This window comes from Falco biarmicus, chromosome 2 (genome assembly GCF_023638135.1).
Source record: "Falco biarmicus isolate bFalBia1 chromosome 2, bFalBia1.pri, whole genome shotgun sequence".
NCBI classification, from domain to species: Eukaryota; Metazoa; Chordata; class Aves; order Falconiformes; family Falconidae; genus Falco; species Falco biarmicus.
In genome coordinates this window covers 57030824-57053322 of record NC_079289.1, presented here as the reverse complement: position 1 = coordinate 57053322, position 22499 = coordinate 57030824, and the positions used below count along the sequence as shown (strand labels likewise).

The 22499-nt window shown below is 38.1% G+C and overlaps 1 protein-coding gene across 1 annotated transcript in view; it reads right to left on the bottom strand.

Moving 5' to 3' along the window:
• Positions 1-1472: 1472 nt before the first annotated feature.
• The window catches only part of IPO5 (importin 5), a 44940-nt gene continuing 23913 nt past the window's right edge, over positions 1473-22499 (bottom strand). Inside the window, exons 11-26 of the mRNA XM_056327965.1 lie at positions 20666-20790; positions 20488-20577; positions 20223-20396; positions 19777-19995; positions 18461-18544; positions 17522-17654; positions 17302-17423; positions 16695-16791; positions 16028-16200; positions 15494-15605; positions 14849-14904; positions 11068-11190; positions 10224-10443; positions 6602-6830; positions 4979-5120; positions 1473-2232 (exon numbers count right to left, since the gene is read on the bottom strand). Of these exons, the coding sequence (XP_056183940.1) occupies positions 2146-2232; positions 4979-5120; positions 6602-6830; positions 10224-10443; positions 11068-11190; positions 14849-14904; positions 15494-15605; positions 16028-16200; positions 16695-16791; positions 17302-17423; positions 17522-17654; positions 18461-18544; positions 19777-19995; positions 20223-20396; positions 20488-20577; positions 20666-20790 (2186 nt within the window). The 3' untranslated portion in view covers positions 1473-2145. The remainder of the gene's footprint in view (positions 2233-4978; positions 5121-6601; positions 6831-10223; positions 10444-11067; positions 11191-14848; positions 14905-15493; positions 15606-16027; positions 16201-16694; positions 16792-17301; positions 17424-17521; positions 17655-18460; positions 18545-19776; positions 19996-20222; positions 20397-20487; positions 20578-20665; positions 20791-22499) is intronic.

Here is a 22499-nt window from a genome sequence, read left to right as displayed (position 1 = left end):
GTTCAGTGGGGACAGGCAAGACGAGACCTCTGGGTATTCCCTGGTACCAACGTACCTGGCAGGCTGGCACAGCGACTCACTCTGCGCCTTCTTCTTTGATAAAATGATTGTTAATAAGGTAGAAGCAACTGCACAAAGTTGCTCTCTGCAAGCTCTGGCACACGGAGCAACCCCATCTCCCAGTTCTTGTTCTCATTTACTTGGACTGAAAGGAAGGAAAGACGGCTAAAGCTGGTCCATTAGGATAGCAATTCAAACGCTGTGCTCTTAGATTAGAAAGCCAGCTGATGTACTTTCAGGGAAATACCAGATGTGCTACTATTTTCTGCACATAGTGCTAGAACAAAGAAGGGAAAAGAAAAAAATTCTAAGCCTGAAGCTTTGAGAAGAAAGCTGCAGGGAAAAACTTCAATGTTTTAGACTGAGTGGAAATTCAAATAAAGAATGCTTAAAAAACCAGCAACAAGAAAGATGATGGATTTGACACAGCCCCACTTTAGTGGTCGGGACCAGTGTTTAAGACAACTGACCCGACTTAACTAGTTCTCTCACAGTACTGGTACCTAATCCTTAACAGTCCATTTTCCAGATGCTTGAATGCTTCGATTTCTATAAATACAAGGTTAACAACATTTAATGAAGTGGAAACTGGACCAGTAGATACTTTGCTATGCTGTTTCAGGTGCCTCTAAACAAACTACAGGGTCAATCCATGTGGTTAAGGCAGTTTATTTCACAAAGATTTGGATATAATGGTTCTGGGCTGGTTTTGGTACATGTCATTCTGTATTGGGCTTTTTTTGAAACAGTTTGAAAGGCAAATCTAAGTTTATTCTTTAGTAGGAAAAGAATTTATTACGTGTAAAAAGTTCTAACTTTTCTTGTTACAAAGAAAGAAAACTTACACCCCCTCCTTGAAAAGACTGACATTTTAAGAGACTATCGAGATTGACTTAAGAACACTAAAACAAGTTTTTAAAGATCGATGCGTACACGGACATCTTCAGAGTAACACACTGCAAAAACGTCACTCGCCTTCGCTAGAAATGCGAGACTATGTTTGCTGCTGTGTTAGCTGGTAAATGATGTATTGCTCTTGCAGCACCAAAAGGACCTGAAAAGTTTTTTGGTACTTTCAGGTCAGGCTATCAATTACATGATTGTTTTAAACAAAACACAGACTCTGTAACAGTATCTGCCAGATCACGTTGCACACTTGCAGCCGGAACGACACTACATTTTCATCTGAACATGAAAAACATTTTTAAGTCAAGATATGTAAATTTACTGTCATAAAAGGAACACCATTAAGTTTCCATTCTACACGGGTGAAAAATTTGTTAAAAAGAAACAAAAATGCATAAAATCTGTAATAGGCAACAATTTACAAAGTTTTAAATATAAAATCATGACTTGTATAGTTTGTTACTTGCATCTTTTCACAAGAGGAAATAAAAAGAACCACACATCACTGAACTTCTACACAAGCTTCTTGTGTTTCAATGTCATTTATTGAGGAGTGAATGAGATACTGTCAGACATGCCAAAGAGACTTCACATTCAAGGGCTGGAAGCTGAACAGCTTTCCTCATTGAGTCACTGTACAAGTTGTTTTTGGGAATCTGAAAGTGCGATCAATGAGGTCTTCATGCTCGATGTTTGTCTTCAGTTTTTCATCTTTTGATCTACTAACTTGTTGGGCAGAAGGACACTTTCTACCCTACAAAGACTCACACTCCAATTAATACAATTAACACTAGATGTAGAGAAACGTTTATCTGTTATAACGTATATACATCTACTGCTGAAGGTCTTAAAGCTGTTTCTTAATTCATTATGTCTAATGAGAAAATTCAACTTGTTTCCCTTTCACCATCGTATGGATGGCTTATACCATTAAAAAAATACTCTTCAGTGCTATTGTAGGGTTTACAGGAAACTTCTTCCGTGTTGTGGGATAGAAACCGATTTAAACACCGTTCTGAAAGAATGCTTCTTCCTGCTGCCACTGCCTGTAGGTTGCAGAAGAATGGCCTACACGCACTACAGTTCTGGTTTTACTCAAAAAAGAAACAAAAGAAACCTAAACAATAGGGTAAACGTTTATTTGGAGTTAGTTTTCTTGCAGATGATAATTAAGGCCCTTCAAGCAGAGTTCAGGAGCTCCTGTATGGCTGCCTGTTGATCTGCATTGAGCTGTGATATGCATTCTGTCCACAGTCCTCCAGATGTCTAGAAAACAAACGAGAAGTTGTCTTTATGCAGGCTGACAAGCTTCTAAGGCACATGCTAAACTTTCTTACGTTTACAAAGCTCAACATTCACTGGGCTTAGTGCTGCAACATACATGCCGGCAAGAACAGACTGAAATCTTCAGTTATACACATTCCTACAGAGGTTCAGCAGGAGATGCTCTAAAATGCTCAGCAGAGGCACACTCTGGTTCAACAGCAGCAGAGTAATTGATTTGAAACTCCTGGAAACTTCCTACAACTAAGTGGGTCAAATGACAATTGACACTCTTAACTGTAGCCTAAACCATTTGTTCTGTTTTGCACTGCTGTTACAAGATCAACGTTCAGGCAGAACTGAACCATGCCCAAATGTGAGAGTATCTTTTGGGCACTGGTGCACCAGCACCGCATTCAGAGGAAGGGAGTGCTGCAATTACAGCGTGACATGCCACATACACTGTGTGTGTATGTGCAAAACTCTATGCCAGCACACGGCATTACTCCTTAGTGAAAGGAATGGTAAATTATTTCCTGGAGAGAAGACAACATACATAGCATCTAGCCAGGTAAGTGCAAACCCACGCTCGCCTGCCCCTCAGTATACCTCATCTGTGTTACCAAAGCCCTCAGCTGACACACTGGCTTTTAAAGTCACCGTCAGTAGGGACTGGTTCTAAACAGTACCAGAAAATGCTGAAAATTAAAAAAGGTTGGGAAAAGTATTTATTCACTTGTCAATAGAAGCTGGAAGCAACTGGGATCCTGCTTTCTTCAGAAGGACAAGGACAGAAAAAAATTGCAGGTGACTGGCTCTAGGTCTTTAGATTGGCTTTTGCAACAGCACTATACTTGAAGTAAATAAAAAAAAATTGTTTTATCTTTGGTGTATTTTATGTTCAGCTCTGTTATGAAGCCCTTTTCTCACACACGTTAAAAAAAATCAAAATAAAATAGATTCATGGAATTTGTAAGAATTTTCAAATAAAGTCCTTGAGTTTGGGCTTGTGTTTTTAGTTTTAAATAATATGAGGAATTACAGATTCTCAATGTATAATGGAATACTGCAGAATTAAATGTTCTCTTCCAGCATTTCTGACACACATTTAAGTTGACACTCTACACTGAAATATTTCTGGCCTGACAATGCCTAATCATGAGGAGAAAAGTTTATGTTTCATTCTAACTAACTATGACCATAATGTTGCTCATGTCAGATGCTGGCAGTGGAACAGCTTACTGAGGTCATAAAAAAAAAAAAAAAAAAAAAAAAGGTCTTTTGCCTAGAATCTGGGAAGCAGCAGCAGGCAGACTGTAAGCAACTATACAGCCTTTAAAGTTCCTACCATGCTATAAAACATTTACTAAAGTCAAAGTACTATGTGTGAAGAGAGACAGGATTCATTACAGTATGCTAAAATTGTGGTTTTTAAAAAAAACACATGACCTTTAAGATTTTTCCCCCCACAGTCTGAAGGTAAATCATTTAACAATGCAGAAGTCTCGTTTCCATATTAAAGTTCCTACCATTCCTGGCCAAAACGAGACTTTGCTATACACGACTAATACATGTATGTGCCATTGTATTTAAAAAATAAAATTCAACTAACCTTGAGCATTTAAGGTAAAGTGAGCAAATGCATTAGCATACCGTAATGTAAAATTCCGTACCCAGACTTTAAGTACTAACAGCAAAGATTCACACCCGTTAGCCTGAATCTAGAGCAGCCACTTGTACCCTTTCACTTTGAAACTTTGCTTGATTTCATTCTTTTTGTTCCTTTACTTGTTTTAACAAATCATATTCTACCACACGTAACGGATCTCACAGGCTGATACACTCATCCAAGTGAATCCTTTCCAAAATCAAGTATTCCTAAAATTCTTGAACCTGAGTTTTGCCAAAGCACGCCGGGTAGAACGAACAGTAACTGAACAGCTGCTGCTCCAAATCCTCTACACGCTTTTATAAGCTATGTGCTTGCCAGGCACACTACTCTCTACCATTAGGTGCTGCAACTGTCAAGTATGACAGATGTACCCGATAACATCTGCCCCCGGACCAGCCCTGCTGTATGACCACTATCACTTCAAACACTGTAGAGAGATGCAGCTTAAATACTTGGACATACCCATCACCCATCACCGTAAGACTCATTATGGCATAAAGGAAGTGAACCTCGAGGCAGTTCCCCAAAGGTAGGGAAAACATTGAACAGCCGCCGGTATTTGCACTGGATTAAAGAGGGCAGTAGTAAAATTACTTGTGGTTTGCACTTAGTGTCTAGCAAAGATCCCAAGCCTCTGCTATATTAGTAAGTCACCACAGAGTGCTGGGGACCCTTACAGGAACCACATGGTGGATCAAATCCTGCAGTACAGTTCACTGATACAGAGATAGGCAGACACCTCTAGATTTTAATTTCTGGCTCAGAAAAAACCCCAAACCACAAACACCTAATACTGGCTAGTATGTTAACTGTCTAGCTGCGTATTATCTTAAAAACTTTTTTTTTTTTTAACTGGTAAGTTTCTGAAGTTTACCAAAAGAGACAGACTTCATTCAAGTGCAAATGTTACCAAGTTCTATCATTAACGGTTCAAGGAACATCCAAGGATCTCCAAGATCACTGGTTGAAGCGTTATTCTCTAAGGAGACAAGGCTTTCAGAATCGGTTTAATAGTTTGGTTGCTTCTCAAAGTAGGTTCTAAATACTCCCTTCGTACCTAAGCAAGTGTTTATTTACCTGCACTTGGCGAACAACATTAGCCAACCGCTTGGTACATGGATCTTCATGTTTAATAGCTTCATGAATTTCACCATCCGCAATTATACCAAATATTCTGGGAAGGTTAGAGTTGTTGGGACCAAGGACAACTGGGTTGTTGCTGTTACAATCAAAACATATATTACAACGATTAATGTCTAACTAAAAAAAAATATTCACGTCAGTCCTTTACATGCAAGCTGAGTGATTTTGAAATATCTTATTCTAAAGCTGCTTATTTACATCGAAGTTTCACTCAGCTGAGTAAGTATGCAATAGCTTTGTTGCCTGCTGACAGAATGTTCCCTCTCCTGTTAATATTTAACCAGCTGATTCTTTAATCAGCCCACACTTTATCAGGAAGAAGTTCTGAACTTTACAGAACAGTTGAGGTCCATGCAGATGGAACTGTAAATACTGTGACAAAAATACTCTGCCTAAAAGCGCTTATTCCTCTCAGTGCTGCAAGGGGGAGGAGGTTGTGTCAGGAGCACCACCAGTGACTTCTCTGCCAGCACTGACACAGCAAGTAAACAGTTCTGCTGCCTCTGTCCCAGCCAAGCGTTGGAGTAGCGAAGTACTGGCAAGCCGGGATCTCAGTGGAAAACACAACCTACTTCCAGCCCGCCACCTACCACTGCTGGAACGCAGAGGCTGCGCACGCAGGACTGACAGAGCTCCAGAGAAGTACGTAGCAAGGCTGAACCGCCTGCACACAGCTGGGTACAACAGCGTGCTAGCACTGGGATTCCTGACTCCTGTACAGGTGTGTAAATACATACAAGGCACATTATTATGGTGCCCCTGCACAACCGTACTATTATCAGTCTAGGGACATACGTTGCCACCTTCCATTTTGAGACCTTGCCTTACTAAAGCACCCAGAGATACATGGGATTCACATAGTAAAAGGACTGTATAAAATCCAAGCTATTTCCCTTCTATTTTTCTAAGATATAATGCAGTGTCAGCCAGAACATGGCTACTACATAATGTTTCAGAAGCTGACATTCTTCCACTAAATTCTGAAGCGCAACTTGTGCCCACACTAGAACAATTATCTTCTGTTGGACCAAGACACTTTCAATAATAGCTGAAATCATCACTGCAAACTTACTAAGGGAGACAGCACCGTACCATGAATTTATGTGTATGACTTCTCACTTCATTTTGCTGATACTCAAGCTTTTGGAAAGCAAAAAGGTGCAAAGCTACTTTAAAAGGTTATGAAAAGAAGGCTGCAAGGGCATGTGTGCTGCTCTTCAGTAAAAAGCCCTGATCAGTTATTAGTGCTGATATGTAAGCAGAGTATCAAAAATTTTCCTGAAATTTTCTGTAAAGTTCCCAGCTGATCGTTTCCCATCATGTACATTCAAAGGAGTCAGGAATTTTTCCAAGCCATACAGACATTAGTCAGGATGAGAACATTGACTGTTTATAAAAACAGCAATGATGTCGTGAAAGGCTCGGTTCTGACATTCCAAATTATCTTCTCTAAAGCATACACAGATGAACACCTGGCAGTTTCTCAGTTTTTGGAAAATGCAAGGAAAGAAGCTGTGAACAGGCTTACTTTCTGCATGAATCTCAAGACTGCCTTACCTCTCAATTAAGTCACACAGATAATTAAAAGTATGGACAGCTTCTTCTTTATCTTCATGAAGTGGAAGCCATGATAACCAGTGCGGCAGGACTTCTTCAACATTTACACAGTCAGGCTTGAACTTCATTATCTTTCCTACCGCTGAAATGCAATTCTCCGTTGCATTGACATTTTCTTTGGTTTTGGCATCTGGTGACTGAATGACCCTCACCAGCAATGGAAGCGCCTCTAATTGTTAAACAACACAAGAAAAAAGGTTTAATGCACAATTTTAAGTTATATTATATTAAAAATTCTACAAAAGACTACTGCAGGTATTAAAAGTGGGATTATTTTTTTTTTTTTTGTGGCCCAGCCACCAAAATCCAGTCATCGCAATGTCCCACTATTAGATGCCTCCCTGCTCAATAATCCTATGAAAAACAAACAGATAGATATAGCTATGCAAGGAAACACAAGAAAACAGTTACTGGAAAAGTCTGGATCTGCTTTATAAATTCAGAAGAAAGAAAAAAATATCTTTGTGTCTCTCAATTGGAGTTATGCAATCTACAGCATACAAGACAGGGTAATTTATAGTAAAAACATAGATAACAAGCATTATCTTTTTAATCTAACAGGTTCTATAAACAGAAGATGATGAAAAGCACCAATACAGTGACATTCACATTAATTTGGACTGTCGTGCATGTCTACAGTGTATGCCTGCTGTACATCTATTGCTTCTGTGCACATATATATAAAAATACATATGTACATACACACCTCCCACCACTACAAGATACACTAGGGAAAGCTCATAGGAGTAACCCCTGGTGAATCCACCTGGCACAGTTTAGATCATAAAAATCAAACATCAAGGAAAAAATCTTGCTAGGTTAATAGCAATTATATTTTATTTTTAGTAGTCATGGAGGTAACCACATGCACAATTCAACATTAATATTTCTATCTTGTTTTTAGTTACTAGTGTCTACGCAGACTTCAGAGCACTCTACAGGCATGCAGGAACAATTGTCCTTGTGTTCTTCTGCTAAAAATATAATGCTAAAGCTGTGAAATTCTGTATCAGCACAGAAAACAGGTTGTGGAATTGTGCAGAAAGCACACTCCAAAATAACTCCTCAGGAAAAGCGAGATCTCACACTACTTCATTTTGATGAGTAAGTAGCAGCTTTGCAGTTAAGGAATACACAATGACACTCGCTGTATTAACTTCACTGAATCAGGTTTCTGAAAAATTCAGCTGCTATGGAAAAATATGATTAACCTTCAGCTAGACAAGGATACTTTGATGGGGCTAATAAACATTACAGCACTGCAGAAACGCTGGTCATCAGGCACACTAGCTTGTGTATTGAACGCAGGGTAACAACACTGGACTCTTCTCAAAGCCGAATTCGATACAAGACTACAGTGTCCAATAAAACTGAGTCTGCCTTTTACACCTCAGTTTTTCATGACTGCTGAAGTTAAATCTCATGTGTTACCTCATACTCCTTAATACTAATGGATGACTGTAGGTGTGTGTGTCCTTGCAACTGGAAGAGCCGTAGGAAGGTGTCAAAATGAATCAGCATAGCATCCTCCCTACAGCTTAGCTTAGACAAGTTTCCTTCTTGCCTAGAAAACAGATCTATTCTCACACATATTGTGGTAGATAATCCCTAAAAACTCCTTTTGACTATAAAAGACCATATTCTGTAATATCTGTGGTTTTTTTCCAAGGACTAACTGCTCTGACGTCTTGTACCACCAAAAGTTTTGAGGCCAACGATACGGTTTAGGAAGAAACACATGCAGTTAATTGATAATATTCACAGAAAATAGCCGATATTCTTCCAACATAAGAAACAGAAGCAACATTGACAGTCACATAACTTGTAACCCCATTTAGAAAGTTACTGATCTGCTGTAGTTGTTCCTTCAGTCTTATTTCTTTGCTCTTTACTCATTCTATTTTTAATTCTTTTTGTTTCATCATAACGTAGCTCTTGTGCCATTTACAAGTTCTCCCTATAGTCCTGTATTTTTTTCAACTGCCAAAAACGCTCATAATACATCTGCTTTTTCTGAACAGCCTCGAGTTCTTTACATACTGCTACAAACTAGCAATAGAACAATATGCCAGTGCTATATATTAATCAGTAAAGAAATTGAATTATAAATAAAAGCTCACAAACATGATGTTTTCAGAGAAGATAGTAAAACCTATGGGGTAGAAAGCTTCTCATGCCACGGATTTACTTTGCTTCTAATCACAGCACACCTTCATCTATTAAAATAAATCATAAAGTTCTTTCATGTACATACAAAATAATTTAAAATACTTTTGAGGTGCCTGCTAATAAGCTATATGCCGTAAAGTAAAAAGGTTCTTTGATATAAACATCCAAGTAAAGGAAAAGCCAAGTGTCTGAGTTTAATCAAGGCTTATTTGTCCAAATACATAGAAAAGGATCAAAGTTGTTGCAAAGTTCAAGTGGGCCAAGGTAAAATCTAATGAATGAAAAATAAGATGAGACTTCAACAGATACTAAGAACCCCCAAAACTCCAAAATTAGAACTGCCTTGACCTCAGCCTCTACTTTATTCTTGGGACAAGACACAAAAACCTTACGGAAAAGTTCACAAAAAACCCCACCACTTCTTAGGAATTATTTTTCTAGACACTTAAAAAAATTAAGGCTCTTAGTGTTTCATTGCAGTGTCTCCCCTCTCTGCTTTTCTCTTTTTTTTTTTAGGACACCTGATCTTGATTGTCACTGTTACATTTACAGTAACAGTGAAAATTACATCTATTGATGCAGGCAAAACTGGTGTTAAAGCCCTAACTTACCACAATTGCATGGTTCTTATTTTCTTACATAATTTAATTCAGTTTTCATTCAAGATACATGTGAAATACATATTTGAAACAGCTCATTAAATAATTTCTTTAAAAAGGAAAAACCTCTGCTAAGGGTTGCTATTTAGTGTGCAGAATTAACTTTGCTGGTTGGCAAGATGACAATTTTGTCTGCAGACAATAATTTCTTTAAATTCAAGACTAATTTTAAGTTTTAAAGAAACTCAAGACATTCAGAAAGAAAAGTGTTTCTGATAGGCATTATCATACTAATTTCATTTCTTAGTTATAGAAATTAGGCTCCTTTTTATATAATGGGAAAGCAAAAAGCCATATTAACTCTATTCTAGGCTACTTCTTAATACAGGTCACTTGTATAACTCTTCCAGACATCCGAAGGGTTTTGCATTCATGTGTAACCACATCAGTCCTAATAAAGAACAACTATGAGACAGGTGTGCACCAGAAAGCTATTTTTTATAAAATGAACATTTGCATGTCAGACCGTATTTTTTAAAAAATGTGTACATTAAGTTCACTAAGCAGTAAGTGTTGCAACAAACTCTACTAAGCAGAACATCATTACAAGCCCAAGGAATTCAGGTACTTTACTAATCATCACCAGTCTGCCACACAGGTTATACTGGCAACCTATGTCGCTGCCAAAGGAGAGAGACCTCATTAACCAGAAGACAAGCAGGTTTTAATTATTTCCCGCCCCCTCTCCCCCAGAATCTCACATTCAAATAGTTTGATCAGACACAAGTGCGTACCTGTGCAAAAAGGACGATAGCTGTCCCCACCGAACTGTGCCATAACTCCAACACCGTAGGCAGCTGCTTGCCTAACCTCCGGGCTGTTGTCACATATTGACTGTAGCATTGGCCTCAGGAAGTATTCAGCATACTTGAACGAGGAGGGGCTGCAGTGCTCTACAATATCATCAAAAATGCACAGCCCCCACTGCCTGTCTGGCCATGGCCTATGTGGACACTGCATCGAAAACAAGTAACATTTAAGCCACCTTAAAACTGGTAATGTTTGTACAGTCCACAATTATATCAACAGAACAGTAACAGTAACAACGGTCTAGTATTTTTATTAAAATCTTTCTGGATTAAATTTAATCCTACAAACACATAATTTTCTGTAGTGATACTTGCAGCAATACCATAAGCAATACCAAATCCAGGTGAATACCTGAATTAATTAAAAGGACAATGATTTTAGGCTAAAGCCTTTACACACACCATTACTTATACATTATTATCTCAGTTTTCCGCTATTCCGCAACACTTTTTTGGCCCTCTTCTTGAAATCCATTTTAGAGAGTATCAGTCACTCTCAGGTAAGTTAAATTTCTCAAAATAGTTGTGTGTCAATCATCCTGGGTCTTGCAACACAGAAATAAGTAGTAGCACAGCAGCGCAGCTCTTCAAAAGGCACAGGGTACCAACTTCGTACTTCATGCAGAATAAACCTTTAACTGACTCTATTTTGTAAAATAGTAATTGCTACATTCTATCTACCAAGCTCTCTAAGATTCCAGACAGAAGGCCTATTAACACATCAGGAAAAAGTAATCAAAGTCAAATTAAAAGAAAGCAAGGTACTTACAATTAGGTTGACAATTAGCGGAAGTAGCCTTTCAAACCACGGCAGTACCTTCTCCTTATAACTGCTGAATATTGAGTGCAAAATGTCCGATACTTTAGTCAAAATATAAACGTCACTGTCATCCTGGTAGGAGAAGGATACAACCCACATTAAGACTAAGGATCTTTAAAATAGTGGAAGTCACACGAAACACTAAGGTCTCTAAACTAATGGAATACAGTTGTTTAATGATTTGGTTTTGTAAAACCAATCTTTTTAAGTCCACTGTTTTTCAGCTCTTGTTCTAATCACAGAATGACAATCAGAAAATGGTTTGGGTTGGAAAGGACTTTGAAAGATCATTTAGTCCAACCCCGCCTGCCATGGGCAGGGACACCTTTCGCTAGACCAGCAACTAGGTTGCTCAAAGCCCCATCCAACCTGACCTTGAGCACTTCCACAGCTTCTCTTGGCAACCTGTTCCAGTGCCTCACCGTGAAAAAATTCTCCCTTATGTTCAATCTAACCCCACCCTCTTCTAGTTTAAAACTTGCCCCTTGCCCTGTCATTACAGGCCCTGGTAAAAGGTCTCTCTCCATCTTTCACAGGAGCCCTCTTTATATGTGGAAAGACTGCAATGAGGTCCCCCTGGAGCCTTCCCTTCTCCAGGCCAAACAATGGCAACTCTCAGCCTGTCTTCGTAGGAGAGGTGCTCCAGTCCTCTGATCATTTTTGTGGCCCTCCTCAAATGGGTCCATGTCTTTCTTGTACTGGGGACCCCAGAGCTGGATGCTCAGGTGGGGTCTCACAAGAGCAGAGAGGGGGAATCACCTCCTCCACCTGCTGGCCACGCTTCTTTTGATGCAGCCCAGGATACAATTTGCTTTTTGAGCTGTGAGCACACATTGCCAGCTTATGTGCAATTCTTCCATCCACCAGTATCCACGAGTTCTTCTCCACAGGGCTGCTCTCAATTCATTTGTCCTCCAGTCTTTACTGATACTGGGAACTGCCCCACCTCTCAAGCCTGTCCAGGTCCCTCTGGATGGCATCCCTTCCCTCAAGTGCATCAGCTGCACCACTCAGCTTGGTGTCATCTGCAAACTTGCTGAGGGGGCACTCAGTTTTACTACTATGTTATTAATAAAGATATTAAACAGCACTGGTCCCAATACACACCCAAGGGACACCCCTTGTTACTGATCTCCATTTGGATATTGAACCACTGAATGCAACTCTCTGGACACAGCCAGCCTGCCAATTCCTTATCCACAAAGTAATCCATCCATCAAATCCATCTCTCTCCAATTTAGTGACAAAGATGTTTTGTGGGACCATGTCCAAGGCCTTACAGAAGTCAAGACAGATGGCATCAGTTCATCTTCCTTAATCCAACACAGTCACCCCATCACAGAAGCCACTAGATTAGTCAGGCATTATTTGCCCACTGTGAAGCCACATTAGCTGTCTCTAATCAGCTCTCTGTCTTCCGTGTGCCTTGACATAGCTTCCAGGAAAATCTGTTCTATGGCAGGGAAAAATCTTACTGGGCACAGAGTGAGACTGGTTGGTAGCTCCCAGGGTCCTCCTTTTTATCTTTCTTAAAAATGCGTGTTGATTGGTAGCAGTCAATTGCCTAAGACTTGAAGGTTTGTTTCAGGGACAGAAAATTTTACCAAGACACAGTGTCTTGCACAGATTTACTGCTTCAATGGATTCCCTTTTCAGAGGGCCCTTTTCCTCTTCTATACCTGACAGATACTGTAACAAGCCTGCATTGAAAAGTAAATGGACAACTGTCTTTGTGACAGAAGGTTGTGGCAAAAACATAAGGAATATTAAACCTCTCCTCTTATCACTTAACTTCATTTTTCACCTTGCCCAGTTAATTCATCAAACTGATGAAGTAAAGATCCTTAGCTCAGATCCAGCTATAAACTGACGTTATATCTGCAAGTGAGGATTGCTCCCTGGACAAGCTTGTGTTGTGAAAACGCTTTAACCTTGTTTTAAAGCAGGTTCTCTTCTACTCCCTTAATCAGTTGATACTTTAACAGGCCGGGAAAACAGAATACAGCTAGTTTCTGGTCGCTATTGAGAAATTAGCAAGTATTTCTCACACAACAGGCAGCTTCCCACAACTGGATATTTAAACCTTCCCTGGTTAGACAAGTTCTGCATTATCAAGGCACAATTCAAGCAGTAACTCTGGAACATACACACAAATGAAAACAGAGGTAGAGAACTGCTGCAGGACACCACAAGGTCCACCTGGCCTAGTACTGTCTGGTTACTGATGCTCAGGGGAATAGCATAACACTTGCTTAGTGTATGCCTTCTCCTACCCTCTATCAAATCAGCAGTTTAGTTACTGCCTAAGCTAGGGCTGTATCTGGGTATCTTACTGAAACTACTGTTTGAATATCTTCCATTACTTTTGTCCTCTATATTTCTGCTGCCTTGAGGTAAGGGCTACAATGAATATATCCTGGGAACAAAAGTGTATATCCAAATGTTACTCATTACCATATGTTAATTCTGTCCATATGGCAAGTAACATTCTGGTCCCACTCCTACTTTCACAGGGTAATGCAGAAAAGTCTTCCTTGCGGTCTTTAGAAAAACATATCAGCAAGGTCAAGTATAAATTAAAGCATTTTTTAAAATGCCTTGCAACTCTGTTGCAGAATATGGATTCAGCTTTTCTGAAACTGCTAGCATTTTCTCTCATTATCAGCATAGAGTGACACATAAGAAAAAAAGATATCAAACTGCCTAACTCACCATCTACCAGAATGAACAGTAAACATTGCAAATAAGAAAGGGAGAAAAATCAGGAAAGGCTCTTGGCTCAGAACTGAAGTTCTGTTATTTTTTGATCCCAAGCAATATGTAGGTGCCAGAAATCTATCCTTTTGAACGGGCTTAATGTTCGAAAAGGAAAGGGGCTCAAGAACTGCATGGTCATTTAAGGAAGTATTTACATATGGGTGCATGGTCTGTTAAGATATATTCTGGAGTCTGTATAGAAAGTTAAACTCATGTAAACAAGCTTCACAATTCAACTTTACATAGTTCAGGTGTGAAGCTTGAGGCAAAAAAATTCCCTAGTCCTTAAATTTACAGAGTATCCTTTACGCCTCATGTTTTAAACAACAGTGATTTATTGTTCTTTATTACTCTCTCCATAGCAATATTGATTTAATAGAACTGTATCTCTTCCATAGTCATCTCCACTTCAAACTAAGAAGTCAGTCCAGTATCTTAGTAGATAAGCAGTCACTTTAGTGTTCTCTCCTAAGCAAACACATTATACGGCAGCTATTCGCCCTGGTGTTCTCTTTTGAAACTACTTTAGGTCTATTCTTTCTGAGACAAGCTCCTGACCTGACACGTCAGAGATCTACGTATCAGAGGTATGTTCAAATTTAAAAGCCACTTAGGTCATAAGGCACAAAGGAAAAGCAAGTCAGCAGGGCAAAGCCTTAGACTATCACTGATACAGCATCTGATGGCACGCTATTTAAAGTCATCTGAGAGTTGTTTGAGAGGATGAAAATGAAGAGCTATATCCTAAACTACTTCTTCCAGTATACTGAACAAGGAAACCTTTTGTATTTTTTAATTCATACATGTAGCGCGATCCGTTTCTTACTGGAAGTTTTCAAGGAATATGGTAACAGAACATTCTTCCAGGAAGAAATAAGATGCGCTGTGCTTTAACCGAGTAGCACAGCATATCCGTTTAATGTATTTCCATCCTGGTGTTTTATGAGTGGAAAAACTCCCCAAACCAACTTACTTCATCTTGTAATGACTCCTCAACTTGTTCATCGTAGTCTTCATCTTGTCTTTTCACTAAATTAAGAAACAGATATTAAACCATTACATTTCCACAAGTGCCTAAGAACTCTGCAAAGGGAAAAAATGATGTAGAAAAATCTAGAAGGTAGGAAACAGTAGCTGAAAAAGCAACAGGGATTTTCTGTCTTTAAGAAGCTTCAAAGAGCTTTCACAGAAAAACGAGTATAGCGAGACAGCTCAGTTTAAGAATGTGTAAAAGCACACAAAATAGAAATAAACACACCAGCTTGTCCACAAGGACAAGAAAAGTGCATAGAAATAAGTAACTACCATTGCTTTAACAAAACTGCAAAGACTTCATATTAAAAAACCCCACAGAAACGACATCATAGACATGTGCATTGCCTTCAAGTCAATCTGTCCATCAGCTTTTGATTAAACTGCAGTATTTCTGCAAATGATACCACCTTCATCCTCCCAGAGCTTACAAATATAATTAATGGAATCTGTTGTTTTAAAGCCCAATTACCTTACATAAATATACAAATAAAAGAAATCTGAGCTAAGGGTTCAGAAATTATTAGGAATTCTGCTTTAAAGGATAGCCATTATCACATGTTAACAGGAATTTGTGTTAACTTACCTTGTCTTAATTCTTGATTTTTAAAGTGCTCTTCTAGTTTTCCTTTCAATATTCCTCCAAGTTCTTCAAAGTGTTCATTGTTAAGGCATCCATCTCCCATCACCTCAATGCACTAGTGAAATAAAATCATCAGTCTTTCCAGCTTTAAGCTACATGAGCAATCTCAGATCTAAGCACACAGAGAACATTAATACATGCTCTGCTTTATGTCATCACTAGCAGAAATAATAGTAATAGAACATTCATATTGTAATCAATGCTCTAATTATAAAAGTAAGGTATTTCAGTGGGGTGAAGTTAAAACGAACAAATCTGATAATTATTTTAGGTTAATACCTTGGTATTTTAGTTCTTGCAAAAAAAGCACACCTAAGTTTTTCCAATCAGCTACAACATTTACAGTCGAACCAAAGTTCATGTAGAGGAAGCCTTGCATTTCTTACAGCCATTTAAATGAACATCAGCCACGCATCCTTCCTTACTGTAAAAAGCTATGAACAGTAACACCACAAAATTTGAAAGGAAGAAAGTTACCTTTGCAAAAGAATGCATTATTTCTGACAGAACATCTGAATCTGGTTCTGTTCCAATGGCTTTGATGAGCGCATCACACATGAAGTGCCACATCTGTGTGAGGTATTCTGGCCCACGAACTCTAGCACATTCCAGAAGGAGGGGCATCGACTCTGCGGCTGCCACTCGAACGCGTTTCATTATTAAGGAAATAAAACAACTCAGGCCAACATAAAGTGCTTAGAATTTAAGCACCGACCACCATAATGAAGCTATCAATTTTCTAGCTGTAATTGATTATTTTTTATTACAGTCCAGTGCATTTGATTTCTTAATTAGATACAGATCAAGATCATAGTAAAAGTAAACTGTTTGCTACTTAAAAGTTTTTAGAAGCCTGTTTCAGGCCATGATGGAAAAGCTATTCAAGTTCTCCTTCACACTGTTGGCACAAACATCACTTTCTCTACTGTCTGCTTTCAACATTATAGACACGCTTATTTAAAAAGAAACTAGGGGAGAAAGTGGGATACATTGCCTAAAACAACGTCCTCAGAAACAATTTCTGCTGTAAAGCAACAGAATATTTTAACACTAACACTTTCAATTCATCTAGGAAAACAGTAAGCATGACTGATTCTTCCAAAGCAAGCTTCCATTTTCACAGTACAATTTGTTAATAGGATATCATCGTGGAAATAGAACTTCAGCAAGGGAACCATCAGCTTTACAACTTGCTCTGTGTATTCCACAAATCCTTCTTTTAGCTCTTTTGCATAGCAAACCTGAAAAACAAAGCACAGAAGTGCCACCTCTAAGGGAAAATACCATTACTGATACTTTTTGACTGTGTAATGGTGAGAAAGATTGTTAAAAGTTTAAGTTCTTAAAATTTACTTAAAAACCCATGCAATAATCCATTTACGTACCCCCTCCACTGTGGTATTTTACGAAACCCTGACAGCAGCGTCAGTTCTCACTCTTAGTACATAAGTGTACTTTTCAAACTGAATTCAGAAACATCAGTATTTGCAAAAAGGAACTACTCCAACATCTCAAATTCCTTAGAAGTTTTGCCAACTAAGGAAAATTATCTGTTATTGAAGCTCCAAACTAAAATTATTTTTAATCAAGTAAGCCACACATCACATACTGTCTGAAATCCAAACTTAACACTATCACTCAAAGAAAACCAGAACTATTTCATTTGATGAAATAAAGAATATTTTCATTACAGATTTTGGCTTCAGACTCAATTGTCCAGCAATACATAGATACTAAAATTGTCATCTTACCAGCATCTGGCATGCAGTTGCTTTTTCTTCAAGGCCTGCAGTTTTAATTCCAAAACTCTGCTGATCTCCTAGGTTTACAAATTCCCACCCATCATCATCACTCATATTCTCCATATCTTGTGCTGTTATACAGAGGGGAAGAAAAATAAAATAAATCTAGAAGTGCTACAAAATCATTTATTTCAGCACTTTTTCAAGCAAAATTTTATCTTTAACCTACTGTCTAAGAGAGCTACTTCAGGTTTAATAGACGCAGTCTTCATTAAAGGCCCCATGACAACTGGAAGGTACTGCTGAAATTCCTTTCCAAGAATTTTACACATTCTGGCCCATGCTGAGATCATGTAAGAAATCTATAAAGAGAATAGTGTCAGAATTTTCATGTCCCACATTTCATTTTAATGCATACTTAAAAGGAAAGCATAAAGGAAGAATATTATACAATAGGACTTTTAAGAAGCATTTGTCAGCAGCGCATAGAACTTATTTCAAAGAGAACTCATCCAATATACAATCCATATAAAAATGCATCTTCAAAAGACTCATCCCAAGTCTTTATTTGTAGCAACACATTGACAGTACCTCTGATCACAGCTGCTATACATGTAAAAATGTGACAGTATAAGATGTGCTTGTAATGCAATCATGGCTATCTTGAAAAATAACTTTCTTTCTGAAACAAATAATTCCTTGAATTTAAATGATACTACTGAGCCGCGCTCCTGAAAATAGCAAACGGAGCAAAAGAGTGCAGTACTGTATTTTCAGAGGAGTGATTGTTTTCAGATGCACAAGTCAAAATAGCTCTCCGCTCATTAGAACAGCTGTCTAACAAGTCTTGTTGAACTATTTATAAGAAGGTGACAGCAAGGGAATAGGTCATAGAATGCCAAACAAAGTAGGTACTAATAGACAAGAAACGATTACCCACATGCTGAAATTTCTTCAGCAAATGTAAGTCCTGGAAGTATCATTTCCTAAACACACTTGTGTGAAAGATACTAAGGTCATCTTAGGACAATGAATCTCCGTTTTTGTGAGACATGCTGAACAATTAGTCTGATGGTGTAATTTCATGGGGGGCGGGGCAGAAACATCATCTGTACAAAAACCTTTTTAAATACTAACCAACAAACTATGCACTATAATTTTAACATACCTGTGGATCATCATCTTCTAGATCACTGAAGTCTGTCTGTGTCTTCAATAACAGCTGCATTACATCTGATGCATCCTGCATAAACTAGAAACAGGAAAAAACCTACATGTTTTTAAAGGCAAATTAAAAGGATTCTTTTCAGAGACTTAAATGGTCACTGAAATTGTTTGGTGTTAAGTCTAACACACTATCAAGACACAAGCTAAAGCTGGAAATAGACTGAAATGCAGATAAAAGTGAAAGCACGGGTTCTTTTTCTGGAAGCATCACCAAGTCATTCTGGTGTTAAGTTTCACTGTACCTCTGTTCATACACTTGAAAGCAGAGGACTATTTAAATAAAACACTACATAAATAAATACTAATACAAAAAATATCTGACAATTTTAACTTCCTTAGATATCCTCCTTACTACTGTGACTACTTTATGGAACCGGGATAAAAGCTGACAGCATGAGCTACTTAACTCATGAGTTCATAACGTTTTAGGTCATATCAGATGCCTCAATGACGTTACACCTACTTCTTTTCACTCCCCATGTTTCCCACAGTCCTCAAAGTAATTTATTAAACATTAGTTATGTTTAACATCTGTTTAAAATTTAGTTGCATGAGTGGCAAGTTTACTGGTCGTCCTAAGTTGAAGGAAAGGGATGGTAATTTTGGAGGGGGGCTGTTAGTATTTTTGTACCACATACATCACGTTATTTTACTTTGAAGTGTGACTTTGTTTTCCTCACTCAATAAAATGAAAGTCTGTAAACCGTAACGTGAACTTGCTATCAGAACATCACTTAAAGACTCATATAGTCATTCACAGTTGTTTCTTGGTACCTTTACAGAGAGATGTTTTAACTAACTTATCTAAACAAATCTCCTACCAAATACATCAAGCCTCATGACAAACAAGTACATCAAGTGTTATTACAAGCACATTTAAACTTTCTTCAGGCATCCACATACAAAAGTTATGTTGTTTCCTTTCAACTACATACATTTTACCTGCCATTCTGACACTGCCTAAATTGGATGCTCCAGTATTTCTCTCAAGGCAGAAAAACCCGAACAAAGAAAAAATTATTCCTTTCAACATTGTTCAGTGTGACAAGAATAACTTAAGCTGTAATATTTTCGTCAGATTCTATTTTAAATCTAAACAGCAAGATAGCCACCTTAGAAATAAAAACAGGAAGACAAGCACAGAAATCAGCAACAGCTATGTGTTTAACAAGTGAATATATTAATTCAATGTTAACACCGCAATAAACAAAGGCATTTTAAAATACATTTAGACCGTTAGATAAGATCTCAGCTTACCTTTTCTTTACCAACAGCAAGACCAATTAGGCTGATGCATTCAATAGTCTTTCCTCGTAAAAGTCTTAATTCCTTCTGAACTGCATTCTCCACAATGTGTTTTAAAGAGGGCATAAATAAATCATAGTAGGGAACAAACTTCTCCTCTGCTGTATCTGCAACTGATGCAATTGAAGTCACAACTTGCTCCAAAACTAGCTTAGTGCCTTTCTGTATCAACTTGGAAAGAAGAAGAATAAAGTGTTATATTTCTAAAGCACATTATTTTATTTAAAAGCATGCCAAATGTAAAAATCTGTTTTTGTATTTATCCTAATTCTTGCCGATTTAGACCAGTATCAGCAGATATGTATACTGGCTTATTTCGGAGACCTTAGTTCAGCTATACCTGTTCTGCTATGTGACAAGGTTACCCTCCATGAAACAGTTTGTTCAGTATATTATACCTCTTGTAATTTTATCACCATAGTGGAATGAAGATGCTTCACTAGATTATCCAAATATGGAATAAGCAGTGACTTGGGACAATCTTCAGTGAAGTTTATGAGTGCTGCAGCTGCATGGGCTTGAACACGCTGGTTGCCTTGATCCTCCATGGTTTGCAGAAGAGCTGCTATCACCTGAAAAAAGAAATGTTTATTTTCAAAGAAAAATTTTCTGAAGGTGACATAGTTTTATAATTAATTTTTTTTTTACTATTCTACTACTTGCCTTCTCATGAAATTTCTTTTGAAAACCCGGTGCAAAGTCAGTTGCCATTTGTCCGATAGCATTACAAGCAGCGTATCTCACTCTTGGATGCTGAAAAAGTTATTTCCCTCAAATAGTTAACAAGTCATGGCAGCAGAAATGAAAATAATTTTGAAATAACTAACAGAATTATACTCACAGGATCCTGAAGGAATAGCAAAACAAAATTAACTATCTCATTTAAAATTCCCTCCATCTGTTGGTGGCAACCTTCTCCAATGGCTGAGAGTGCCATCAAGCCAGCATGCCTGTATTTCCAGTCAGCTACAGAAGAGTAAAAATGAAAATAATATGTAATTCATTTTGGAAGCTAAAAAGCACTGCAAAGAGAAATCACCTTTTGGGGGTGGGGGCAGGAGAAGGAAGAGTGACAAATAGGAGAGGGAAAGGAAATTTATGCATCTACTTGATTTGTTAAATACTTTCTACTTTTCCTTATACGAACTTCCAGAGATGCACAAAAATTTAAGTATCCAATCCACGCCAAATCCAGACCTAGAAAAAAGAATTCTTCACTGCTGATACAACTACGTACATAGTACTAATATCTGGGAACTGCATTTTAATAAATGAGCTAACCAGGGAAACATCAGGACAGTATTTCTTTTTCCCTGTTCCCCCTTTCCTTTTTTTTTTTTTTAATGGTACCAAAACAGCCTATACCTTTAGGTCAGGGGCAGAAAAACATCTAGTGAATCAAACAATATCTAAATTTAAAACAACTCCATAAGCAGTACTGAACTTTTCAGCAGTCTCCCCAAGACTGTTTAAGAACAGTAACATTCCATTTAGGGATGTAAGGCTTTCCTCGCCAAGTCTTATTAGCCCATTCTCAGGCTAGTGGGTATTCTTGAAATGGATCTTTCATGCTCTTCTCCTTTTTCTGTAGGCAAGGGAAACATATAAGAAACTCCAATTTCTTTTAATTTTTAATTATTTTTTTTTCCAAAATCTTTCTCTGTGCTAGAAACCATGGGGATTACAGAAAAGAAACCCAGAAGAACAAACAGGTTTATCAAGCAACCTGTGGGAAAGGCATGTAACAGAACTTCTTTCCCAAAATAATGCAACATTTCATTATTGGTAGGTAATGCATTACGTTCTTGGAATGAAGAACACTGAAGTTCAGAGCACTGGAATCCTGACACTCAAGCTTCTGTCTGATCAGGATGAGATGAAATATTATCTTCACAGAAGGTACAGTGAAGAAGCAGTTTATTTTGCACTGTTTAAGTTCATTGCACGTTCCTAGTTAAGCCTGCACCTCTTATTACTCTCATTGTACTACTATTAGCACGCATTCCAGACTTGAAATTAATGATTCTACAAAATGAAACACAATCATGTTTGGACCATCTGATACCTAATCAAAACCCAGTAGTTTTAAATTATTATTTCAGTAAATATTTGTGAGAAAAGCAGAAAGGCTGGGAGAATGGAAAGCTTGATTTCTGAGAGAACTGATGATGTTTTAATCTAAATGTCTTCATCCTTCCTCCTAATTTCCGACCAGTGAGAGCCTCTGAACCAAACATTTTCTATTGCATTTCCCTTTCCCAAAGAGTACTAACAGTTATGGAAAGCTCTGACCCAGCAGAAAGAAAGCATCAGGCATCAACTGCACGACTTCTCCCCTTCTCAGGAGTCAGGTCTTCAGCCATCAGCCTTCACACCTTTCTGTGGGTACTACAAAACTAGGCATTAGCTAGCCTTGGAGCTTTTAACACTGGAAGAGTCAAGTTAATCTGCTTCCTTAATAAAACTTACTTTACAAAAAAACACCATTCCAAATAGACTCTGTAAGTGTCCAGACTTTGCAGGTGGTCCTATGTTCCATATCCAATACTGGAACAGCCTTTTTTGGACTGGGTTTTAAATCACAAAGCAGGAAAAGTACCCAGAACTTTTGCATTTTCTTCTACTTCAAGAGCTCAAAGCACAGGTCAAGTGAAAGTACACACAACACACAATAT